Here is a 23207-nt window from a genome sequence, read left to right on the forward strand (position 1 = left end):
CTGCCAGTAAGGGCTCTGGCACATGGGGGGACTAGTCGCCCGTGACAAGGGAGATTTGAGATGGCAATCTCCCCGAAATGCCATCCCACCTGCGAAAATGTAAATCGGCGGTGGGATGGCATACGCTGCGCCGCGATTTCCCTGAAATCGTGGAAGTTGCCTTGAGAGGAAACTTCTGTGATTATGGGGAAATCGTGGTGCCGCGTATGCCATCCCACTGCCAATTTACATTCTCGCCGGTGGGATGGCATTTTGGGGAGATTAGTTTGCCGTGACAAGGGAGATTTGTCACAGGCGACTAGTCTCCCCGTGTGCCAGAGCCCTAAGGCTAATGCCAGATGGGACTGGTTCCTAGCTCCAACTTTGGCATCAGCATTTCCTTCCTCGAGCCATTGCGTTGGCCTGGGTGCAGGCACACCGAACAGAATTCAGTGCCAAAAAGTGTGAATATGTATTTTGGCATCAAAATCGCTCAATATGCAAATGCTCTGGGAACAGGCACAGGGAAAGGCCAATGCCAACATAGGGGGCTGATTCTCAGCCTGCATTTATCCACCTTAAAGTTTCACTGCCCATTCAAAGTAACAAAGGGGTGAGCAGCTGCGGCAGGATGTGGTGAAGCAAAATACTGTATTCTGGGTCTTCTAAAGTTTTTTTAGCATTACACCACTGATAATAATACTTATTATACATATACCACTGTATGTAACATGATAACATCTGGTTTAGAGGCAGTTCAACCCTTATTTAGTGAATAATATTACAAAATCCCATCTAATGATATTTAGCGTATCAACGTACAGGTTATGTACAGGGCCGGATTTCACTTGGCGGCGCCCCGAGGCCGCCCCCGCGAGTGCGCATGCGCAATCGCGCGGCGCCCTCTCCCCCTGAGTGCGCATGCGCAATCAATGCGCATGTGCTTTCGCGCATTTTAACTCCCATACGGAGCAGTGGGGAGAGGTCCCGACTGCTCCGTATGGGAGACAAATTTAAAAATTCTGTTGCGGCGGGGCGGCATGCCGCCCCTAAACTTGTGCCGCCCTAGGCCCGGGCATTTGTGGCCTTTCCACAAATCCGGGCCTGGTTATGTATCGCCATTCGGTCACATGAGCATCAGAATAGGGGTGAAGACACACAGAGCTACTAGTAGCAGCTACTAAAACAGACAATGCTCATTATTTACTGATAATTGTCTGTATGTGTGTTTTAGCAGAGGCAATTCTCTGGTGTTTAGTAGCTGTGACAAGTAGCTGCTACTAAGTAGATCCTTAGGGCATTTGGCCAGACTGTCGGGCTGCCGGCAGCACCTCAGTAGTCAACTCACTCCAAAAACACACTTTCCTCCCTACCCTCTCATAATCGTTGGCTTGGTAACGTCGGCTCCGGGATAAGGAAATGCTGCCTACTGCAGGCTGACACAGCTGTCAAGCAACCCCCCCATCTATCCCAACAGCCGCCCTCACTCACTCAGGCTTGTTTGAAGTAATACCATGCAGAACGCTGGCAGCACATAGCTGTACGCAAGACAACGTTATTCTTACACAGAAATTCAAGCAAGGTACAGGAAAAAAGGCACGGAACGCAAATGAAAGGGACAGGAAGTGGGGCAAGAGGAATTACTTTCGCAAAACCGGAAAAGCAGAGTGAGAACCGGAAGTGGGGCATAGTGTAAGAAGAAGGCTGGGTTAATTGATAGAGTTGGGAAAGAGTGGAATAAATACTGCACCTGTACAGACAGCGGCTTCAAACGTGAGTTTGTTTTGAATATCTGCAATTTTTAAGTTTGAATAAGAGAAGGGTTTATAATGTACCTGCACATTATCCTGCAGTCTGGAGAGAGTGTCAGTGGGGCTGGTGGAACTGCAGTGGGGCTGGTGGAACTGCAGTGGGGCTGGTGGAACTGCAGTGAGGGTGATGAATCCCAAATGGCACTGGGGCATGGGCAGGGAAGCGTATCCCAGGGGTAGCTGGAAGGGATTGGGCATATTCTTCGCAAATGACTTGGTTATGTGTTCTGAAGTCTGAAAGCATCTTGGCTTATGGCTCCATGCCTGAAACAAATGTATGTGATTGAGTAAATATAATTAGCGCTGTTTTAGGGTCATTTATAAGTAATAGACATGCCTGTGTACATATTTCTCGTTACATATCTACTTTGTGTCAGCTATGTGACCCTCATTCCTTCTCTCTTCCTATGTATATTTATATTAACACTAAAATTATTTAGTAAGCTGTAGCCATTGTGCAATGCAAGAGTAAATAAAACACATTTTCCAGAGACGGCATCTCTTGAAATTGAAAAATATAGCCCTTTAGATACATGTTTGTGCTATGTGACTACGGGGCACATTTACTAATCCACGAACGTCCGAAAAGCGTCCAAATGCATTTTTTTCGTAATGATCGGTACTTTGCGACTTTTTCGAGCTCTCAATAGGAAAGTCGCGACAATTCACGAAAGTCATAATGGCAATGAAAAAGTCGCGACAATTCACGAAATTTGTAATGGCTATGAAAAAGTCGCAGCAATTCGTGCAAGTCGTAACGGTTACGAAAAAGTCGCGACAATTTACGGAAAAGTCGTAATGGCGATGAAAAAGTCGCAAAATGTTCGTTTTCCAATCCGAATTTTTCTCATTCGGATTCGTGGATTAGTAAATCAGCCCCAATGACTTTGATTGCAAATCTCAAATCAATGACCTTCACACGTGGATTGAATTCAGAAAGTGTAACTGTATATGAAGCTATTTACTAGAAATCACAGTGCTGCATTGTTTTACTATATCTTGCTCTGAACCTTTAAAGCTGTAAAGGTGTCCATACACTGGCATATTTAAGAAACTGAGTTGGCAGTTTATCTGTTTAACTATGGGGCCCTCTGATAAGCCAGATATTGGTCAGGCAGCTTTAAAAATGCTGTTGGGGCGAGGGCATATCAGGGGAAAGAAGGAATACTCATTTGGCAACCTCACCCAGCAAGCAGATCTTTCAGTGTATGGGCAGCTTTACACTGGGGTGTGGGGAATTCTTAGACTGATCCTACGTAACATGAGCAAGGTGGGGTACTCGCTCATTATGTACATTTTTGTCCCCCAACATAGCCTCCTGCAATGGGCCTTCCCACCCGGTGCAGTCAACATAGAACTTAAGTGGGGGAAAGAATTTTGATGTGATAGGTGCCCTTTTAGTACATTGCATATTGAGCACATAAAAATGCAGCATGTTGTGATAAAAAATGAATTAGAATGCAAATGTGCTAAAACGCACATTTGAATCCTGTTGGTTAGAACCAGACAGGATAAGCCCTTGGGTGCAACAAAACATACATTTCAATCGGGCATTAGATATACCGAAATAAATGTTGGTGTGTAAAGCTGGCCATACATGCTAAGATTTGTTTGTTTGGCGAGCATCTTTTCCCAATATGTGCAAATTATTGGGCAAAGGAGCCATCAGATATAAAGATAAGATATATCTAAAGATAAGATTTCATCATCATTGATTTATATAGTATCAGCATTAGGAGAAAACATTTTCTGACTTTTTTTCTTCAGCCTGTGAGAAGCAGATCCATTCCCTTCCACTGCTCTGTTTATCTGAACTGAAAAGTACAGCTTCTGCCTGAGTGCAGGAACACCGAGCAGATGCTGGATCAAAAATGCCTGCTTTTGCATTTTTCATCCCTACGTCTGCTCCCCTCCATGTACCCTTCTACAGCAGAGTTGTAGAACGGAGTGGATCTGCTTCTCTCAGCCTGCAGAAAAAATGCAACCCGAGAGAAGCGTGCATGCGCTCCATGAGCCCATGGCCTTAAGTAAGTCAATTATGTTGTATAATACATATATCTTGAATCTTAGCCAGCAAGTCCACTTTTGCTTTTTATCACAGTGATCGCAGGACAGTGCACACATTTTGCAATGTTAATATAAATATTTGAGCTCCTCTTAGATAATGCTTCCATCAGTTCAACTGACAAGACTTGTGTTTGGCAATGTGTTCAACTTAAAAAAAAAATCAGGCCAAAGTCCAATGTTGATTAACAGAGTCAAAATCTGCAGTGCTTGCCAGCTTTTTGCTGTGTCCCTCGCAGTGTATTTGCACATGGTGAGAATTGCTGTAAACTCCTCTGACTGTAATGACATACGTTCTTCTTTAATGATAAACCTGGTCGCCACATAATGTGTTTTATATGCAGTGATTTCAATTATTGATTCCAACTAACGTTGGGCATTTCATTGCTGGGTGATAAAGCCCAGTTAAATTAATTAAACCTAGTACAGTCATTTAATAAATGTGTGGCTAAAGCTGGCCATACACGTGGCGATCTGACGATGTTTCGTGCGACCATCGGTTGCACGAAACATCGTCAGATCCGCCACACACTATTCATGGCTGAATCGGCAGGTAAGGAGGTAGAAACAATAGGATTTCTACCTCCTTCTGCCGATTCAGCGCTGAAGGGAGATTTTGGTCAGGCGCCTTCTATGGCGCCCGATCAAAATTTTCAAACTAGTCCGATCGGCGAGTCGGCTGATAGCAGCTTCCTGCGATATCGGTCGACTCGCCCACATACCAAACACGCACCGAATATCGTACGAAACAAGGTTTTGTACGATATTATCGGTGCGTGTATGGCCACCTTTAGGAGATAACCCCAACCCTACCTTTGTGCTCTTTATGTGCCTCTGAATCATGAATGGAATTCAACAGAAAATGCTATCAGGCCTGGTAATGCCTGGTCATCAGATAACATTATACTGTTCTTTTCCTCCCATCTATCATCCAAAACACTTTTTTACATGTTACAATACATGGGACATTAGCCACCAGATCAAATCCCAGACCAGAGATCTGCAAGTGAAAATATTATATTAATGAAAAATGACTGAAAAAACTGAAGAATAGACCATGTTTAAATTCTCTGTCTACTTATGGCACTTAAAGTGCCATATTTTCAAAGGTGTGTAAAATAAATAGTATATTTATAAAACTCACTTAAACTTGTCAATTCTTTTTTTAAAATCCATTTGTTAAGATGGTCAGTTTCAAAGGGCCCTGAAGTTGTTCCTACATTGCAGGCCACTGCTATTTTTGCCCAGGCTCCTAGGTATCTCCCTATTCCTAAGTCAGATTTTTGGACATGTATGCACAGTACAGAATTCTGTCCTGTGTATTTGCCAAGTCCTATAATGGCAGAGGCCTGCCCTGCACAAAACTTTGATCATCTGATCAAATGTATTTCAATTAACACCAGTGTTTTTTTTTTACCCTGTGGGTTTGCATGAGAGCTGAAACCAACGTTAACCAGAGAATATGTAGGTCTCGATCAGTTTTTCCACTGTTGACGTGGCTGTGAAACAGCTTATTCTGTATGTTTACAGACTGATATTCACATGCTAATATGTATATGAATAATCATCTTGCATCTTTCCTCACTCCCACAGTAGAATGGGCTGCTTTAAATGCTTTTGATTTATTTTTTTCCATTTTTTGTTTATAGAAAGAAACAATGTTGTTGAATCCAGTCATTTCAAAGCTTGCTGGGAAACGGGTGGTTTTGGCAAGCGCATCTCCTCGAAGACAAGATATTCTCACTAATGTGGTCAGTGTTTCCTTTAATTATATTTTCTTATTGACTCAGCAAAGCACTGACAGCAGTTTATGGGGTTTTTTTTTAGCAGATGACATTGGTATATGATAAAATATTTGTGTACTGGTCACTGACTTTTTTTTGTACTCTGCAGAGTTTTATACTCACTCTGTCTGGGTTATTGATCTTGCAGTAAAATTTTAAACCAGAGTCGGACTTCCATACTGGGATACCAGGAAAAATCTGGATGAGCCCCTACCCTGTTGGGCCCTGGCGCCTGCCTGCAAGCCAGTCGCCCCCAGCCACCACCTCTCCCTGGCGGTGGATGGGGGCAGAGTGGGAACAGGTGGCGGCAGTGGATGGGTGGTGGTCCCTGGGTACCCCAGTCAGACTCTGTTTTGATCCCAGGGGACGGAGTGTGGTCAGATATTTTTTTTAAAGTAAATCAAATCAGAACATCTTAAAGGACAGGCTACATCATCCCCTTGATCACTTGGGATTCTTCTCTTTCTCTAACCCACTTGCTCCCTTCCTTATTAATTGACTTTGGCTGTTGGCTACTGAGCATGCTTAGTTCTTCTTAACCCAGGTCACTAAATACACCCTCCAGTCTTGCAGACAATAGAGATAGCATTGTTGGCTTCTATAGAAACTCTGCTCTAGCTGTGCACTAATGATGTGCAGGCCGGTCTGATAGCCGCGGGTGAGGTGTGTTACACTGGCGGTTCCGGCTCTCTAGTTTATAGGCACGCCCGCCTCTTGAGTGGTGGGCTGGTTGGGTGGGCGCAAGTCTATTAATAGAGGGGATTAGCTGGGTCGGGTTTGGGCTGGGAAAACTTTTCCCGCACATTTGTTTTAGAAAAATGTGATGGGACTGGCGAATGGAGGGCATATATGCAGTACAAACGATAAAGTTTGTGTGGCAGAGATGTGCCCAACCTTTATACACAACAGGAAAATGTATGATTTACATGCCCTTTATTTATAAGTGGAAGTTATACTCAAAGTATTTGTTCTGTTAGTGAATAAATCTAGGGGGATTGCTTAGTGGCTCTTTAACTCTATAATCTTTTATCATATCATGCTTTACAATTTGTACATAGGGCTACTTGAAGAAATAATGAGTCTTTTTGCAATCTGTTTCTACCATGAGGAGTTAAAGTTCAGTAGGGTAATGTCCCTTAGGGAGATTAGTTGCTTGTGATAATGCACTGCTACTGCGGGTGCTACTACTGTATATCCTAGCCCTAAACAGAAGTGAAATGAATCTCTACTTATACATTTTTCATAGACACTGAATTAACACAGGTGGAGTAACTCTTACCAGCCAGTAAGGTCACCAGTAAACGCTGCTCATTTTTTGCTATAGCCAACTAGATCTGTATCAAACTTGGCACCTTTTATTACTTAACCAAATTCATTTTTTATTTTTAAATATTTAGGGGCTCCGATTTGAAGTAGTTCCATCTTGGTTTAAAGAAACTCTAGATAAGTCAGTGTTCTCTGCACCGTATGAATACGCAGTGGAAACAGCCAAACAGAAGGCACTTGAGGTGGCCAGAAGAATGCACATGGTCAGTATATAATATTTTTTGCAACATATTTATTATATGTTACAGTTAAGAGCAAATTTCTATCCAATTTATGCAAATCTGAAGATCTAGCCTGTGAACTAATTCAGACATGAGATCTAATTTGGGGTTTATAACCCTTCTAGTCCTGCAGGACACTATTATAAAACACTTATATTTGTTAATCTATAAAACATCTGTTTAGGATAATCTAGACATCCTTTTGAAAAATACCAAATAAACTTTATGGAAAATTTGACTTGTTGAGGGAAACCAAAGCACCCAGGAAAAACATATATACAAATATTCAGTGTTGTAACTAATATGTGGGCAGGGGGGAACATCTGTACCAGGGTCAGCCTCTCTATGGGACCCAGCAGCAATGCGCTATATTGGTAAGTGGAGGCCAGGTAGTGCATTCAGGCTGTTCAGTTCTGCCCATATCCGTATAGCTAACATACAAACGCCAAAGTACCATGGTCAGAATTTACCCTGGAACCCCAGCCCTGTAAGTCAGCAATGCATTGTTGAATTGTGTTTTTACAGATTTTATAGATCATTTCTTATAAACAGATGCAGAAGTACTAAGCAGGAGGTAGATATTTCTCATGTCAAATTTGGCAAATTTTCAACTAAGTAGTCAAATCTAGTTCTAACCTGTGCTCATGCTTTAATATCAACGCTTCTTCATATCTAAAAAAACAGTGTCTTAGATTAGACTACTGCACCAAGTAATTTTGCATTTGGTGGTATTTAGGATTCTATACTGCCCTGAGGTCCAGCTCAGTTAACAGGTCATATTCTGCCAGAAGCAGGGAGTGGGTATTCCTAAAAGAGATTTGGCTGGGGCCAGTAATGCCCTGTACTAATTTGGGAACTTATATTTGGTCCTTTTGGACACACTTTTTAAAATTGTTGAAATGACTTCACCTAATAACTGCAATCCATTATACTGCCTATTTTGTATGATTACTTGGCAAATTCAATAGGAAGAGGGGATTTTCTAGAAATGCAGGTGCAATTAATTTGCAGGTTTATGTAGCAGTGTATATTTTCTTTTCCATGCTTGCCAGCCCTGCCTGCCCCTTAGTGAACAGTAACTTGTTCCACCTGCCTACCCTCTAAGACGAACTGAAGTAACATGATTAAATATCTTTTCTAGGGACAGTTTTCTACACAGGCATTAATAAAGCCAATGGAAATTTTGTGTTCAAAAAACATACAATCATTGGTTCCGAATGTAACTTACTGTGCTTTTTAAATCTTGAATAGTGAATTTTAAAAATGCATTAAAGATAAAATAATCATTTTGTTTTGCAGAAGCATCTTAAAACTCCTGATATTGTCATTGGAGCTGACACAATTGTGGTAAGCAGTCAATATTAAAGTGGATATAAAAAGTCTACACACCCCTGGTTCCTGTGCTGTACAAAAATGAGACAAAGATAAATCATTTCAGAACTTTTTCCACCTTTAATGTGACCTATAAACTGTACCACTCAATTGAAAAACAAACTGAAATCTTTTAGATGGAGGCAAGAAAACCAAAAAAACTAAAATAATGTGGTTGCATAAGTGTGCACACCCTCTTCTAACTGGGGATGTAGCTGTGTTCATAATTAAGCAATCACATTCAAAATCATGTTAAAAAGGAGTCAGCATACACCTGCCATCATTTTAAAGTGCAAAAGAACACCATATCCACAGTGAAGCATGGTGGTGGCAGCCTTAGTTAAGATAGAAGGAATTATGAACCAAGTTCCAAATACCAGTCAATATTGGCACAAAACCTTCAGGCTTCTGCTAGAAAGCTGAACATGAGGAGGAACTTCATCTTTCAGCATGACAACGACCCAAAGCATACATCCAAATCAACAAAGGAATGGCTTCACCGGAAGATATAAACCACACATGCTGATGCTAATGTTGCTCTTCTAGAGATGTACAATATGCCAAACTGTACCTCTACCTTTTATGCACAGGAATCATTTTACCAAAATAATACAGGTATTATTTTGCTGGGTGTGGCTGATTATTTTACAATGCTGAATATTACTTAGAGCCAACAAAATCCATAGATATTTCATAATGATTTGCTGTCATAAAAGAACAACATAGTTACTGAGCATAGGTAATTGGAATAGAGTACAGGCATGGGATCCGTTATTCAGAAATTTGTTAGACAGAAAGCTCCGAATTATGGTATGGTGATCCTAATAACAGAAAGACCCCTTATCCAGAAAACCCCAGGTCCTGAGATTGTGGATAACAGGTTCCACACCTGTAACAACATTTACACGTTATTACAGAAATGACAGCGTTTTAATTAAATAGCATACACCATGTCTGCTGAAAGGTCCCTAGATTCCTGGGTAACAAACATTCGGCTTAGAGGAGTCACAAAAGTGCTGTGGTACATGTTCAGTCAATTCTTATTTATGACCCTCTGGAAGTGTAGTAGGGTGTCAGAAAGCTTTTCTTGTTTCATAGAACAGCCTTAATAAGAGTACAACAGTAAATATATATAAATTTGTATTGTCTTGATGTATATTCTATTATGCATAAACCAGGAAGTGTTTATTTTGTTAAGGCTGCCATGTAAGCAACACAAATGTGATCTAATCACCATACTCTTTTTATAGACACTAGAAGATGCAATCCTTGAAAAGCCTGTTGATAAACAAGATGCATATAATATGCTATCAAGGTTAGATTGTTTGTTTTCTTTTAATGACCACTTTTGGTACATTTATATTCACAGAATAACTAGAATAATTATGGATTGCAATAAACTCATCTCATTTAACTCTTTTACTGCCAAGCACGTATGGCATACGTGCTGGCAGTAAAAGGGCTTAAACGCCAACGACGTGTCTCATACGTCGTTGGCGTTTAAGCGCTGCCCTCTGCAGCGGCGGCATGTGCCGCCGCTGCAGAGGGCTTCTAACAATGACAGCCCCCCTGGGCAATGTGCCAGGGGGGCTGTCATCAGGGTCCTGCGAGCCGATCGCTCGCAGGACCCTCCAGGAAGCAGCAGATGCGATCGCATCGCATCTGCTGCTTCCTGCTTCCTCCCTCTCCCCCAGCGCCGGCCCAAATGAGGAAGGAGGCGATCGGTCTTCAGGAACAGGTAAGGACTTTTTTTTTTTTATTGCATTTACACACTTTTACACACTTATACACACATTTACATACATTTATACACACTTACATACATTTACACACACTTACAGCACACATTTTAGCATTTTTTTATTTTATTTTTTTTTTTTTTTTTTCATTTTTCACACTTTTATACACTTATTTACACTCATATACACACTTACACACTATCACACAACTTTTACACATGTACACACATGTATACACAAACACTTTGGTTTTTTTTTGTTTTGCTTTTTTTTTTTTTTTTTTTTTTTCATTTTACCACTTTGTTTTTATTTTCTTTTACCTAAAAACTGTTTATTTTGACAGCGTAACTATTGGATCAGATATTCTGGCCACTAATTACACTGTCATGTAACTTATTTTGTTGTTTCACTGATTTGCACAATTTTTGTGGTTTTATCACATTTTATCCCTATATAAGTGTTCCTGATCTGTTTTTAGCGTAGCTTTGCCAGGTGTAACTTTGGTGTACAAAAATAACTTTACCTATTTTGAATTCATCAGAATGTGTACTTTCCAAAAATATATGGTTTTCTGGGGGTCACTGTATAGTTAGGGGGGGGGGTTACTGCACATAATACACTGACAGGGGGCTCTGTGTGCAAAAGCTGAGCTGGCAGGCGAGAAATCCTTATGCGCTATTTTCATTTTGGGTTCAGTACATACCGCAGACTTTGGTATATCTATGCATATTGGGCATCAATCTGTTCAGTAGGCCTCTGGTGTTCCTATTTGGGGTGACTTGCCTTTGTACGCAAGAAATTGTGTGAGATAAATGCGACAAATTGCAACATTTTTAGGCAATTTTCTGAAATGTCATAAAAACCAATAATTTTAGGAAAGCTCTGCAGATTGGTACTTTGGTGTAGAAAGGACTCTTTACCCTTGTTGGATTTGTCAGAATGTGTACTTTCCAAAAATATATGGTTTTGTGGGGGATCTGTATAGTTAGGGGAAGTTTTGGCACATAATACACTGACAGGGGGCTCTGTGTGCAAAAGCTGAGCTGGCAGGCGAGAAATCCTTATGCGCTATTTTCATTTAGGGTTCAGTACATACTGCAGACTTTGGTATATCTATGCATATTGGGCATCAAACTGTTCAGTAGGCCTCTGGTGTTCCTATTTGGGGTGACTTGCCTTTGTACGCAAGAAATTGTGTGAGATAAATGCGGCAAATTGCAACATTTTTAGGCGATTTTCTGAAATGTCATAAAAACCGATAACTTTAGGAAAGCTTTGCGGCTTGGTACTTTGGTGTAGAAAGGACTCTTTACCTTTGTTGGATTTGTCAGAATGTGTACTTTCCAAAAATATATGGTTTTGTGGGGGTCTCTGTATAGTTAGGGGAAGTTTTGGCACATAATACACTGACAGGGGGCTCTGTGTGCAAAAGCTGAGCTGGCAGGCGAGAAATCCTTATGCGCTATTTTCATTTTGGGTTCAGTACATACCGCAGACTTTGGTATATCTATGCATATTGGGCATCAAACTGTTCAGTAGACCTCTGGTGTTCCTTTTTGGGGTGATTTGTCTTTATCTGATCTTTATCAAGAAATTGTGAGAGATAAATGCGGCAAATTGCAACATTTTTATGCGATTTTCGAAAATGTCATATAAATCTGCAAACTTAGGAAAGCTTTACAGCTTGGTACTTTGTAGCAATAAGAAATATTTACCCATTATAGATTCGGGGGGATGTGTATTTTCCAAAAATATATGGCTTTCTGGGGTGAATGTACTTTTTTGTAGCATTATCCCACATAAAGGATGTAAATGTGTTGATTTTGCAGGAGCTGAAATGATAGATCATATGGGGGTATGTTCCCATTGGGGCCCCTACATGCCACATACTTAGGTAAACCTATACATATTGGGCATCAAACTGTTCAGTGGACCCCTGGAGTTCAAATTTAGGGTGTTTTATTTTGGTACCTAACACTATGTGGGAGATAAGATGCTGCAAAGTGGAAGCTTTGAGGGGATTTTTGGAAATGTCATCAAAATTGCTAACTTTAGAAAAGCTGTGCGGCTTGGTACTTTGGAGTAGAAAGACATGGGTACCCATTTTAGATTCGGGGGAATGTGTACTTTCCAAAAATATATGACTTTCTGGGGTGAGCGTACTTTTTTGTAGCTTTATCCCACATATAATGATGTAAATGTGTTGATTTTGCATGAGCTGAAATGACAGAAATGACAGTATATATGGGGGTATGTTCACATTGGGGCCCCTACATGCCACATACTTAGGTAAACCTATACATATTGGGCATCAAACTGTTCAGTGGACCCCTGGCGTTCAAATTCAGGGTGTTTTATCTTGGTACCTAATGCTATGTGGGAGATAAGATGCTTCAAAATGGAAGCTTTGAGGGGATTTTTGGAAATGTCATCAAAATTGCTAACTTTAGAAAAGCTGTGCGGCTTGGTACTTTGGAGTAGAAAGACATGGGTACCCATTTTAGATTCGGGGGAATGTGTACTTTCCAAAAATATATGGCTTTCTGGGGTGAGCGTACTTTTTTGTAGCTTTATCTCACATATAATGATGTAAATGTGTTGATTTTGCAGGAGCTGAAATGACAGAAATGACAGTATATATGGGGGTATGTTCACATTCGGGCCCCTACATGCCACATACTTGGGTAAACCTATACATATTGGGCATCAAACTGTTCAGTGGACCCCTGGTGTTCAAATTCAGGGTGTTTTATCTTGGTACCTAATGCTATGTGGGAGATAAGATGCTGCAAAGTGGAAGCTTTGAGGGGATTTTTGGAAATGTCATCAAAATTGCTAACTTTAGAAAAGCTGTGCGGCTTGGTACTTTGGAGTAGAAAGACATGGGTACCCATTTTAGATTCGGGGGAATGTGTACTTTCCAAAAATATATGACTTTCTGGGGTGAGCGTACTTTTTTGTAGCTTTATCCCACATATAATGATGTAAATGTGTTGATTTTGCAGGAGCTGAAATGACAGAAATGACAGTATATATGGGGGTATGTTCACATTCGGGCCCCTACATGCCACATACTTGGGTAAACCTATACATATTGGGCATCAAACTGTTCAGTGGACCCCTGGTGTTCAAATTCAGGGTGTTTTATCTTGGTACCTAATGCTATGTGGGAGATAAGATGCTTCAAATTGGAAGCTTTGAGGGGATTTTTGGAAATGTCATCAAAATTGCTAACTTTAGAAAAGCTGTGCGGCTTGGTACTTTGGAGTAGAAAGACATGGGTACCCATTTTAGATTCGGGGGAATGTGTACTTTCCAAAAATATATGACTTTCTGGGGTGAGCGTACTTTTTACTAGCTTCATCCCACATATAATGATGTAAATGTGTTGATTTTGCAGAAGCTGAAATGACAGAAATGACAGTTCATATGGGGTATGTTCACATTGGGGCCCCTACATGCCACATACTTAGGTAAACCTATACATATTGGGCATCAAACTGTTCAGTGGACCCCAGGCATTCATATTTAGGGTGTTTTATTTGGTTACTTTATGACCTGTAGGAGATAAGATACTATAGACTAGAAGCTTTGAAGCGATTTTTAAAAAAAATCACAAATTTTGATAAAAACCAATAACTTTAGGAAAGCATTGCGACTTGATAGTTTGGAGTAGACAGACAGTTGTGCCTATTCTGTATTCCCCAGAATCTGTTCTTTCCAAAAATGTACAATTTTCTGGGATAAACCTTCTGTTAGTGGAATTTTGGCCTTGAAATCCAAAGTATGCAGTTTTTTTGGAGCAGTGCTTTGGGAATTTGGTAGTGTACTGCTGGGAGTTTTTGACCTATACAAGTGAGAAATCTCCATAAAACTATATATATTTGGTATTGGCACGTTCAGGAGACATGGGACTTTCCAAATCAGTTGTATATTCGTGCATAAAATAATTTTTGTTTCTAGTATGTGTGATTATATTATGGAAAATTTGATTTTTTTTGCATTTTTAGACATTTAGAAGCCTATATCTTGTTACAGAATTGGAATTACACAAAAATTCTACCATATTTTGAAAGCTTAGGTTGTTCTGAAAAAAACGATATATTGTTTTCCTTGGTAAACTAAAAGTCCCCCCGAGGAAAGGCCCCTAAAGTGAAACAGTGCAAAATGTTCAAAAACTGTCTGGCAATACAAGTTCCGCTTTGACCAAAATGGCTGGCAGTAAAAGGGTTAAAAAGCATTAACTACTTATTTTCCTCTCTTTCAGGTTAAGTGGAAAAGAACACAGTGTTTTTACAGGCGTTGCTATTGTTCATTGCAAGAGTCAAGAAGGTATTTTGTCAACTTCCTCTGCCTGAAAATCTTATTTCCTTTGAACTCCCCAGAAATACCGCTTTTATCAGGCCAACTGAGAATTAATGTTTTTTATTATGCAGTATTCAAAGCCATTTCCTTTTAGCATTTATTCATTTTTATGGTTCTGCAAAATTTTAAATTGTCCTCTATGTTGCTCTGTGGTTGGTATATAAATTGGTGGTGGAAACATATGCATCACTTTGGTTTCCCTAAGTAGCCCTAAGTTGCTTTACAAGGAAACTTCAGGCTGTTTTGGAAAACCGAAGCAAAGTATATGTTTACCCACTGTCCCTACAGGAGGCAGGAAAGATTTTGCTGTCCTGTTTCTGCTGGCACTACCCTCTGCAACTCATACTGGATTATTTTGAGAGCTGTTGAGTTCAGTCATTCCCCAGGCAGGGGGGCACACTCTTACACTCCTTAGTGCTCTTGTACTTCGGGCTCGATAAGTCCAATTATTTTTTAGGAGAAGGCTTCAGTTTTCACTAACATTATTCTTTGATATGGGTTATATGTTGGGAGAAAAAATTACAAGCTCATTGTTAGACAGTTTTGTATAGCCATCTCCAAGGCAACTTCATTTAAACCTTTTTTATTTGGATAACAGGAGTCATTTCAGCTGTTAAATTACACCTTTGAGTGTCCTCAGTGATTTGGGGGGTATTTAAAGCCATAACATGGAGAGATTCATCATAGCTAGGACACATTTATTTTTAAATAGAACTATCTCTTACATGACTGTCGATTGCAGATGATTTATTTTGGTAGTAACTTTGTAACTTTGTTCTCCTAGACAATCAACTGGAGACGGACGTTTTTGATTTCTATGAAGAAACTAAAGTAAAATTTGCTGATTTATCAGAGGACCTTCTGTGGGAATATGTTCACAGTGGAGAGCCTATGTAAGTTCTTCTTGCTTTCAGAGAATACGGATAATGGTCTTCAACCTCAAAAAAAAAAAAAGCAAATTAATCTTGTTTTCTAATGATTATGGCTTATAAAGCATTACCTCCCTTAAAATGAAAATATCCCTTAAGTTTGGTGTAGGCCAGTCTGTCTGTCTGTCTGTTTACAACATGTCTGTCAAGGCAAAGCAGCAAACTTGTTGAATGCATCTGCAGTATCATTTCACTGCTGTCTAGAATGGACATTTAATCAGTAGTTATATAAGGCTTTACCTTCTCCCACGCATGTTGCTGATATAGGCCCTTAATAGTGCGTGTTTGGCTATTTTAAAAGTGGCCATACACATTAAGATAAGCTCATTTGGTTAGCTCTTCAAACGAGCCACCTTCTTCCAATGTTCCCGCCTAAGGTGGGCGATATCAGGCACAGGACCAGTTGGACTGAGTCGGCAATGAGCTGATGCGGTCCCTGATCTGACGGGAGAATCAAACCTGCCAGATCAACACCTTCCCTTAGCTGACTGTCTTTTAAAGGACTGATTATTGTTGTTCCGAAGACAAGATTATGAGAGAGTGTCATTTTTAACCGTGCCAGGTGTACCTATTATTGAGCATCTCAGTGTCTTTTTTAATAATATACAGTTCTGCAACATTACACATTCTATGCAGCCTTTTTTAACTGTTGGAAATCAGCTTCATTATGTTTTTTGTTACAGGGACAAAGCAGGTGGTTATGGAATCCAGTCTCTTGGAGGAATGCTAGTAGAACGTGTGCACGGGGATTTTCTTAATGTTGTAGGGTTTCCTCTCAATCACTTCTGCAAAAAATTAGCAGAGATCTACTATCCCCCATCAAAACAAACCATTAATCGCATCAAGCACGATTCTATCCCTTATGTAGAGACATTTGAAAACCTAAGTGACATAGAGCAAGACTGTTGTGTCAAGAGTGAAGCACTTAATGCGAAGACAGGAATACAAGAAAAATGTAATTATGCCTTTAAAAATAAATCATCAAATGTCACTGTGCCCGATACAGCAGCACTGCAAAATGGAATCCCAGAAAGAAGTAGCGACCATTTACAGCTTCCAGCAAATATTATCCAACTTCTGGATGGATTTAAAGCATCCAAGGTATCATGCTTATTCCTATAATAAATATCAGAATTGATTTAGGATTGCTATCAGTTAAATAGAGATTTATTGTGGGAGTTTGTCCAGAATTATAAACACACATTAAAAGGCAGGTACAGGCCTTGTTATAAAACATAATTACTATAAATAATAGTATTTACACCTTTACTTATCCTGTTTCTTAAATTTGGCTTCATTATAATTTTTTTTTTTTTTTCCCACACATACCATGTTTTATGGGGTCTAATGAGCAACTCCTTTTTCCATAATGGTAGAGCTTTGAAAAAAAAAAAGTTTTCCAAGTACTATTATTAAGCAGAAATTGTTAATTTGTTAAAAAATAAATGATCAAAGTCAACAATTACCCAAAGCAAAAGCAGAGATCGGAATTGGGTATAACTGTCCTTTAGGAACTGAGCGGCTTCCTTTACTTTGCAGCACTGATAATATTGGCTGCCGGGCAGGAAGGTAGGGTTAGGGAATGCACGGTAGAGGAGAACTCCGGCGCTGTACTTGAACCAGAATAGTTTTACCCACTTCAGTTCTCTACATTTATGGTGAAGAAGGGGTCAGCAACACCCTTCTCATTAGGAAGAAGGAATAAAAGTAAGCTCTGGTTTTGATTATTTATAAAAAGAAATCAAGTTATTTATGCTTGGGAATGTTACTCTTTTTTTGGTAGGTCTTTGCAAAAGGTAAAAATTTTGGGTCACATGATGCAAATGCCTTTCAGACAAGGAAATTTAATTTATACTGATCATTTAGTTGTATCCTATTTTCATTATGAATTTGGATCAAAATGTAAAAATTCGAAAGAATGTTTGCATTCACATCGTTATCACTCTCTTGTTTTACTTATTTGGTTTTCTATAACCAAGTTCTATAAACGTATCCTAGAATGAAAGCCTCACATACTCTGTGAATGTAGTACCTTTATTTTGAGACAATTTAAAAAGATAAATGTGTGGAATTTGAAAAAATAAATTTTTTTTTGACTGAGTACAAATATTATAGCTAAATGCCCTATTATTTCTGAGCCCCAGTACTTTGCCTCTGTTTGCAGACATTGTTTGCAGCCTGTAAACTGAAGGTCTTCGATAAGCTGAAAGATAAACGTGCCTTGAAGGCCGAAGATATTGCAGATGAGATTAATGCCTCTTTATGTGGAACAGAGAAGCTTCTTGATGCCTGTGTTGCCCTTGGCCTCTTGGAGAAAACTCATCAAGGTGAATCTTTTTGTCAGTTTATTGCTGTGTAATGTTATATTCTTCATGTTTTAAAAAAGTAGCCTGTCTGAGCATCTGCTTGGGGACCCATACCTCATGCAAAACCCAAGTTGCTACTAAATAGGTCTGAGCTGAAAAATGCCGGCAACAAAATTGTTTTGGGCAAACTTAAGTACAGTATCTGTATTGCTTTGTTTTGGTTTTCACTTCTTCAGTAAAACATGCATCTTAAAAACTACATGCTCATGCTACCATCCTCTCCTAAGTGCAATCCATAGCACAGCAGATCCAACAAACATTCTTATGCTACCATCCTTTCCTAGCAGCCATGAATCCCTGTATTTTTTGCTGTTTGCTGATTTACATGTAATGGTTCTAGCACCCAGGCATTTAGTTTTTCTAAATAGAGTGCAAACTTTTGGGCAGTGGTGTACTGAGAATGAACCAGGCCCCGCTGCTAAAAAATGCTTGGAGGGGCACACACAGGTATCTAGCCGTCGCCCCTCCCTGCCCACGCTCTATAGATCAAAGTGCCATCCAAATGTGACCAAACCACCAGAATTGAAATGTTGGTTTTGCTTTCACCGAGAAATGCATTTTCATAAACAGAAGCAGAGGGGTTAAAGATGACCTGTCACCCATACATAAAAAAAGCTGTATTTTAAAATCCTTTGCAAATTAATACATGAAATTCCTTTTTTATTAAAAGCCTTTTATAAATGTATTTAAAAATCTGAGCTGTCAGCCATATCCTGCCTGCCAGATTGTGGAGCATTAACAAGGTTTTGAGATGACGCAAAGCTTGTCTTAATAACCGTGTATATAAAATGGCAGTTGTCTGCTTGCTGTGACTGTGTACTTGCTAGACTGAAGGAAACAATATTTCTAAAATGTATACAGTGTAAGTAAAATTTATTTTGCTAAATTAACATGATAAAAAAGGATTTGGAATTATTTCTTAAAGGAGAAGATTTGCCACATTAGTACCACCTAGAACACTATATTTATTCTGCAGAAAGCATTACCATACCTGAGTTAACAGCCCTAGAAGCTCCCTCCAATAGCAGCTGCCATTTTAGCTTGGCCTTTGTAGCTTTCTGCTGTAGCTCTAGCTATTGGTAGCTCAGATTACACACTCCTAAGGGAGGGGGGAGCAGGAGAAGGGAGAGGTGCGCAGACTCTGGCCCCATGAATGAAGGATTTTTCTGAGAGAGGAAGTCAGACACTGAAGAACATGTTTACAAAAAAGAAGACAAGAAATCCTGTGGTTTTTTTTATAGAGAACTCAGTGCAGCTTTTCTGTGAGTGCTTATGGCTGTATGTATGATAAAGCTTACTTCGTTTTTACCATTCCTTCTCATTTAAGATGACAGGTCCCCTTTAAATCAGCCAGAATGACTATGTTTTAACATATGTTCTATCTTATTAAACATAAACAAGACAAAATGAAATATTGTAAGAATTTTTTGTTTATTATAATATTTGTTCAACTCTGTTTTTATGTTCACTGTCCCCTTTTTTCCGTCACTGTAGTATATAGCAACACGGAAGCTGCCAATACATTTCTAGCTTGTGATAGTGAGTTCTCCATACATGAATACATTATACACTCAAATGACCATATGTGGCCGCTGTTTACACACCTGGAATTTGCAGTCAAAGAGGGAACCTGTCAAAAGCAGAGGGTCTTTGAGAAAAGCACACATGGTCTAATTCATGTAAGTATTTCTACTGTTTCTTTAAGGATGTACTGCATTGTGTGAGTTGTATTGTAATGGCTAATGAAGTATTTCTATTTCTTTGTTTAATCAGTATTGCTTTCTTCTGTCAAGTAACATTAGAGTATTCCTATGTTAGCTTAGACAAGTCATACAGTCATTCCTGTTTGTTTTTCAAGGATACCCATCTCTGCAATCAAGACAGGAGAAAAAACTTTATGGCTGCCAATCATGGCATGATGAAAATAACTGCTAAGGATGTTGCAACTGCATTTGATCTTTTTAAATATGCTTCTGCTTGTGATTTAGGAGGTAAATTGTCTTTCCTAATATACTTTGTTTTTTCCATAACTGATCACACAGGCACCAGAGCCAATCCCGGTACAACATATCACATCATTAGCTTCTTCAGTGTTAAAAGGTTTGATTGTGATCCCTGCAGGATTTAGTGAGCCTACTAAATGTAGGCTGTAAAATAAGGTCACCTCAACTTTCACAAATTCTGATTTTTATTGTTTTGTTTTGTTTTTTTTGTTTAAAGGCTGCACTGGTGCACTTGCTCATGATTTGATTCAGATTTACCCAAATATGAAAGTCAATGTCTTTGACTTGCCTGGAGTTATTGAAAATGTTTGCCACTTTCAGCCTGAGCACTTTGATTCATCTCGCATATCGTTTACATCAGGTAAATACGTAGATGAGGTTAAAGGACCCTTTGCCCCTGGGCTGGTGCATCTGAGCCCTTTAGAACAATGTCGCAACAGTTGGAAGACAAGAGGGAGAAAGTAGTGGTGAGGTCCAGCTAAAACAGGTTTCTATTCTGTTGAGTCCCCGACAGCATGTAGTAGGATGTCTAGGATGGCACCTAAGGACTGTTTAAAACTAGCATAGACTTTTCCTGAATAAATTGTTATCATGCTTTTGGCTAGAAATGGCAGTGACAAGTGCCGCCCCCATCCCCCAAAGATAGATGTTCCCAATGGTGTAGAACTTTCAGCTTTGGTAAGCAGTGGACAGGGAATATATAACATGGTATGTTGCCAATCATTCAGATTATGCTAAGTGGGCATGATTATTATAAGTGTTAGTGTGTATATGTGTGTGTGAAGCAACACTTTTATTAGTATACAAACCCCCATGTGTTATAAAAGGAACAATGTTTTCCCAGTAGCAGTAACCCATAGCAACCAATAATATGTTTACTTTTTGCTTGCTCCTGGGCAAACTTAGTGTCTTTTATTACATAACCCCCTTTTTATTTTATTAGACTATTGAGAAATGTTTTTAACTACTTAACTTCAAGAAAAAACCTATGGTTGTTTATTGTTTCTTCACAGGTAACTTTCTGGAAGACAATCTCCCTGAAGCTGACCTTTATATTCTTTCACGAGTAGTACATGACTTGACTGATGAAAAACTAAACTGTCTTTTACAAAAGATATCTGATGCCTGTCATCTAGGTAAGAATGAGAAGTTGTGTATATACACATTTTATACAAATATCTAAACATATATAAGGATAAATATCCTTATAAGCAATGCTTAGTGATGTCTTTAGTTATAATCGGAGCTTAGTGATGTAATTTGTCACATGACTCACTAAAACTTGTATATTATAATAAAGTACCCACTGTTGTAAATATAAATATGGCTACAGACATAAGTAGCAGGTATAGACAAAGATAATACCTTGGGGATAACTCTACACAGTACAGAACACAGCTACCTGAATCATAAATATGAGCTACCACCAGGTCAAGTAACCCATATGAAAAGCCTTTCTAGTCACCTGTTTCGAAAGACAATTTCACACTAATTGACCAAGTGTTCCATTTTTTTATTATTGATAAAACAGCTACAGAATTGTAAAGCTTGATCTGTATTTTTAGATGCCAATAACATTTCTTGCTGTTTTGGTGATTGTAGATAGAAGTGCCTTATTACTTGCCGAAATTGTACTCGATGAAGAGAAAAGGGAACCAAGAGCATTGCTGCAGTCTCTCAGCATGAGTGAAGGAAAGCAAAGAAGTGGCTCTGAATACCGCCGGCTCCTGCAAAGTTATGGCTTTACCAATGTCCTGGTTAGGAAAACGGGCAATCTCCTAGATGCAGTTTTGGCTTTTAAAAGTTAACATTGGCTAGGCAAATATGGGTTAGTCTTGTTTATTTAATGATTTGTTACGTTTGAGAGTGGATATAATTATAATTGTAATTTTGTATTTTTACTGATTTAGCATTTTAAGTTGCAGAGGAAATATAACCCATTTATTCAGAGGGGTTGTTTTCTAGCCAAGCAGGCAGTATGTTACATATTAATGTTATGGTATGAGAGGGAGCTGTAATTTTGCACCAGGGAGTTATAATTTTTATTGTAAATGAGGAAAATTGTGCAGACTGACTAACAACGATAAATCTATTTTGTCAAAATATACTTCTTGTTTTTCATTGTTTCTGTATAGTAAAACCATAAATGGCTAGGTTACAATAGGTAAAATCTGATTGGCTGTTCACAGCTCCGCCCACTTTTGGGCATCCAACAATCATCATATTTTCATTCAGGCTGACCCCATGACTATGTGATTCAAGTTTGGGGAGTGTAGCCTAAAAGCTGTAAGATTGTCAGCAGGTTGAATTTCCCTATTAAAGTCAATGGGTGAAATTTGATTGGCTGTCGTTGGCCCCTCCCACTTTGGGTTATCCAACAAATGTTGCTATTTCATTCGGAGTGACCCCATGACTATGTTATTCAAGTTTGGAGGCTGTAGCTTCATAGCTGTAAGAGTGGCAGCAGTTTGAAAATCTTCCCTGTCAAAGTCAATTGGAAAATTGGGGTGTTCAGAGCGACGCCACAAAAAGACAGGGGGTGGGGTCACTTAGAAAAGCACAAGCAACCTGCTACACTATAGGACGAAGTGTGGAGAGTTTGGGTGTTGTACCCCTAAAACTGTAGGAGAAGTAGGTTTAGAAAATGGGGGGCGCTAAGAATAAGAAGAAAAAGCAGAAGAATAAGTCAACCCAACATAATTATTGATGAATGTGTTCAAAACATGGCTAATGTACGAGGATGACATGTGATATGGTATTTCGGGGTGAGGAAGGATCTATCCGACTATCGTAATAAAAAATTTGGCCTGTGACTTAACATCAGACTCCTTTTTCTCCCATTTAATACAAGAGGATACTGCATAACTCAGATAGTTTAGGCTTATGTCACACAAACCAATTAGTAGCTACTATTTGCTGCCAGGTATTGAGAATGTTACACAACAAAAGAAAGTACGGGTAAAAGACCTGTTATCCAGAATGCCTGGGACCTGGGTCTTTCTGTTATTTTAATCCCCATTCATTAGTTGTACAGTTAAGAAACTTCCCTTGAGCTGAGGAGGAGTGCCCCTCTTTTCTGTGGTTGTTACATGCACAGCTGGTACTGAGCATGTTCTGATGATGGGTGACAAAAAGGTTAGACAAATGTCTGGTGCCCTTTCCATGCTCATCATTCATTGCCTATGTGGAGTTTACAATTGTATTCGGTGTATTAGGTCTCAATCCTGACAGGATATGTTGGAAAGAAAC

At 39.4% G+C, this 23207-nt stretch overlaps 1 protein-coding gene across 4 annotated transcripts; it reads left to right on the top strand.

Moving 5' to 3' along the window:
* Positions 1-1254: 1254 nt before the first annotated feature.
* On the top strand, positions 1255-22065 carry asmtl (acetylserotonin O-methyltransferase like). Of its 4 annotated transcripts, none has more exons than XM_031895945.1 (14): positions 1255-1752; positions 5504-5605; positions 7036-7167; positions 8485-8532; positions 9807-9871; positions 14563-14627; positions 15445-15553; positions 16273-16690; positions 17754-17915; positions 19440-19634; positions 19814-19946; positions 20176-20319; positions 20972-21094; positions 21561-22061. In XM_031895945.1, exons 2-14 carry the CDS (start codon positions 5513-5515, stop codon positions 21764-21766), a joined length of 1893 nt encoding a protein of 630 aa, XP_031751805.1. In that variant the 5' UTR covers positions 1255-1752; positions 5504-5512; the 3' UTR covers positions 21767-22061.
* Positions 22066-23207: the final 1142 nt, after the last annotated feature.

This window comes from Xenopus tropicalis, chromosome 2 (genome assembly GCF_000004195.4).
Source record: "Xenopus tropicalis strain Nigerian chromosome 2, UCB_Xtro_10.0, whole genome shotgun sequence".
NCBI lineage: Eukaryota > Metazoa > Chordata > Amphibia > Anura > Pipidae > Xenopus > Xenopus tropicalis.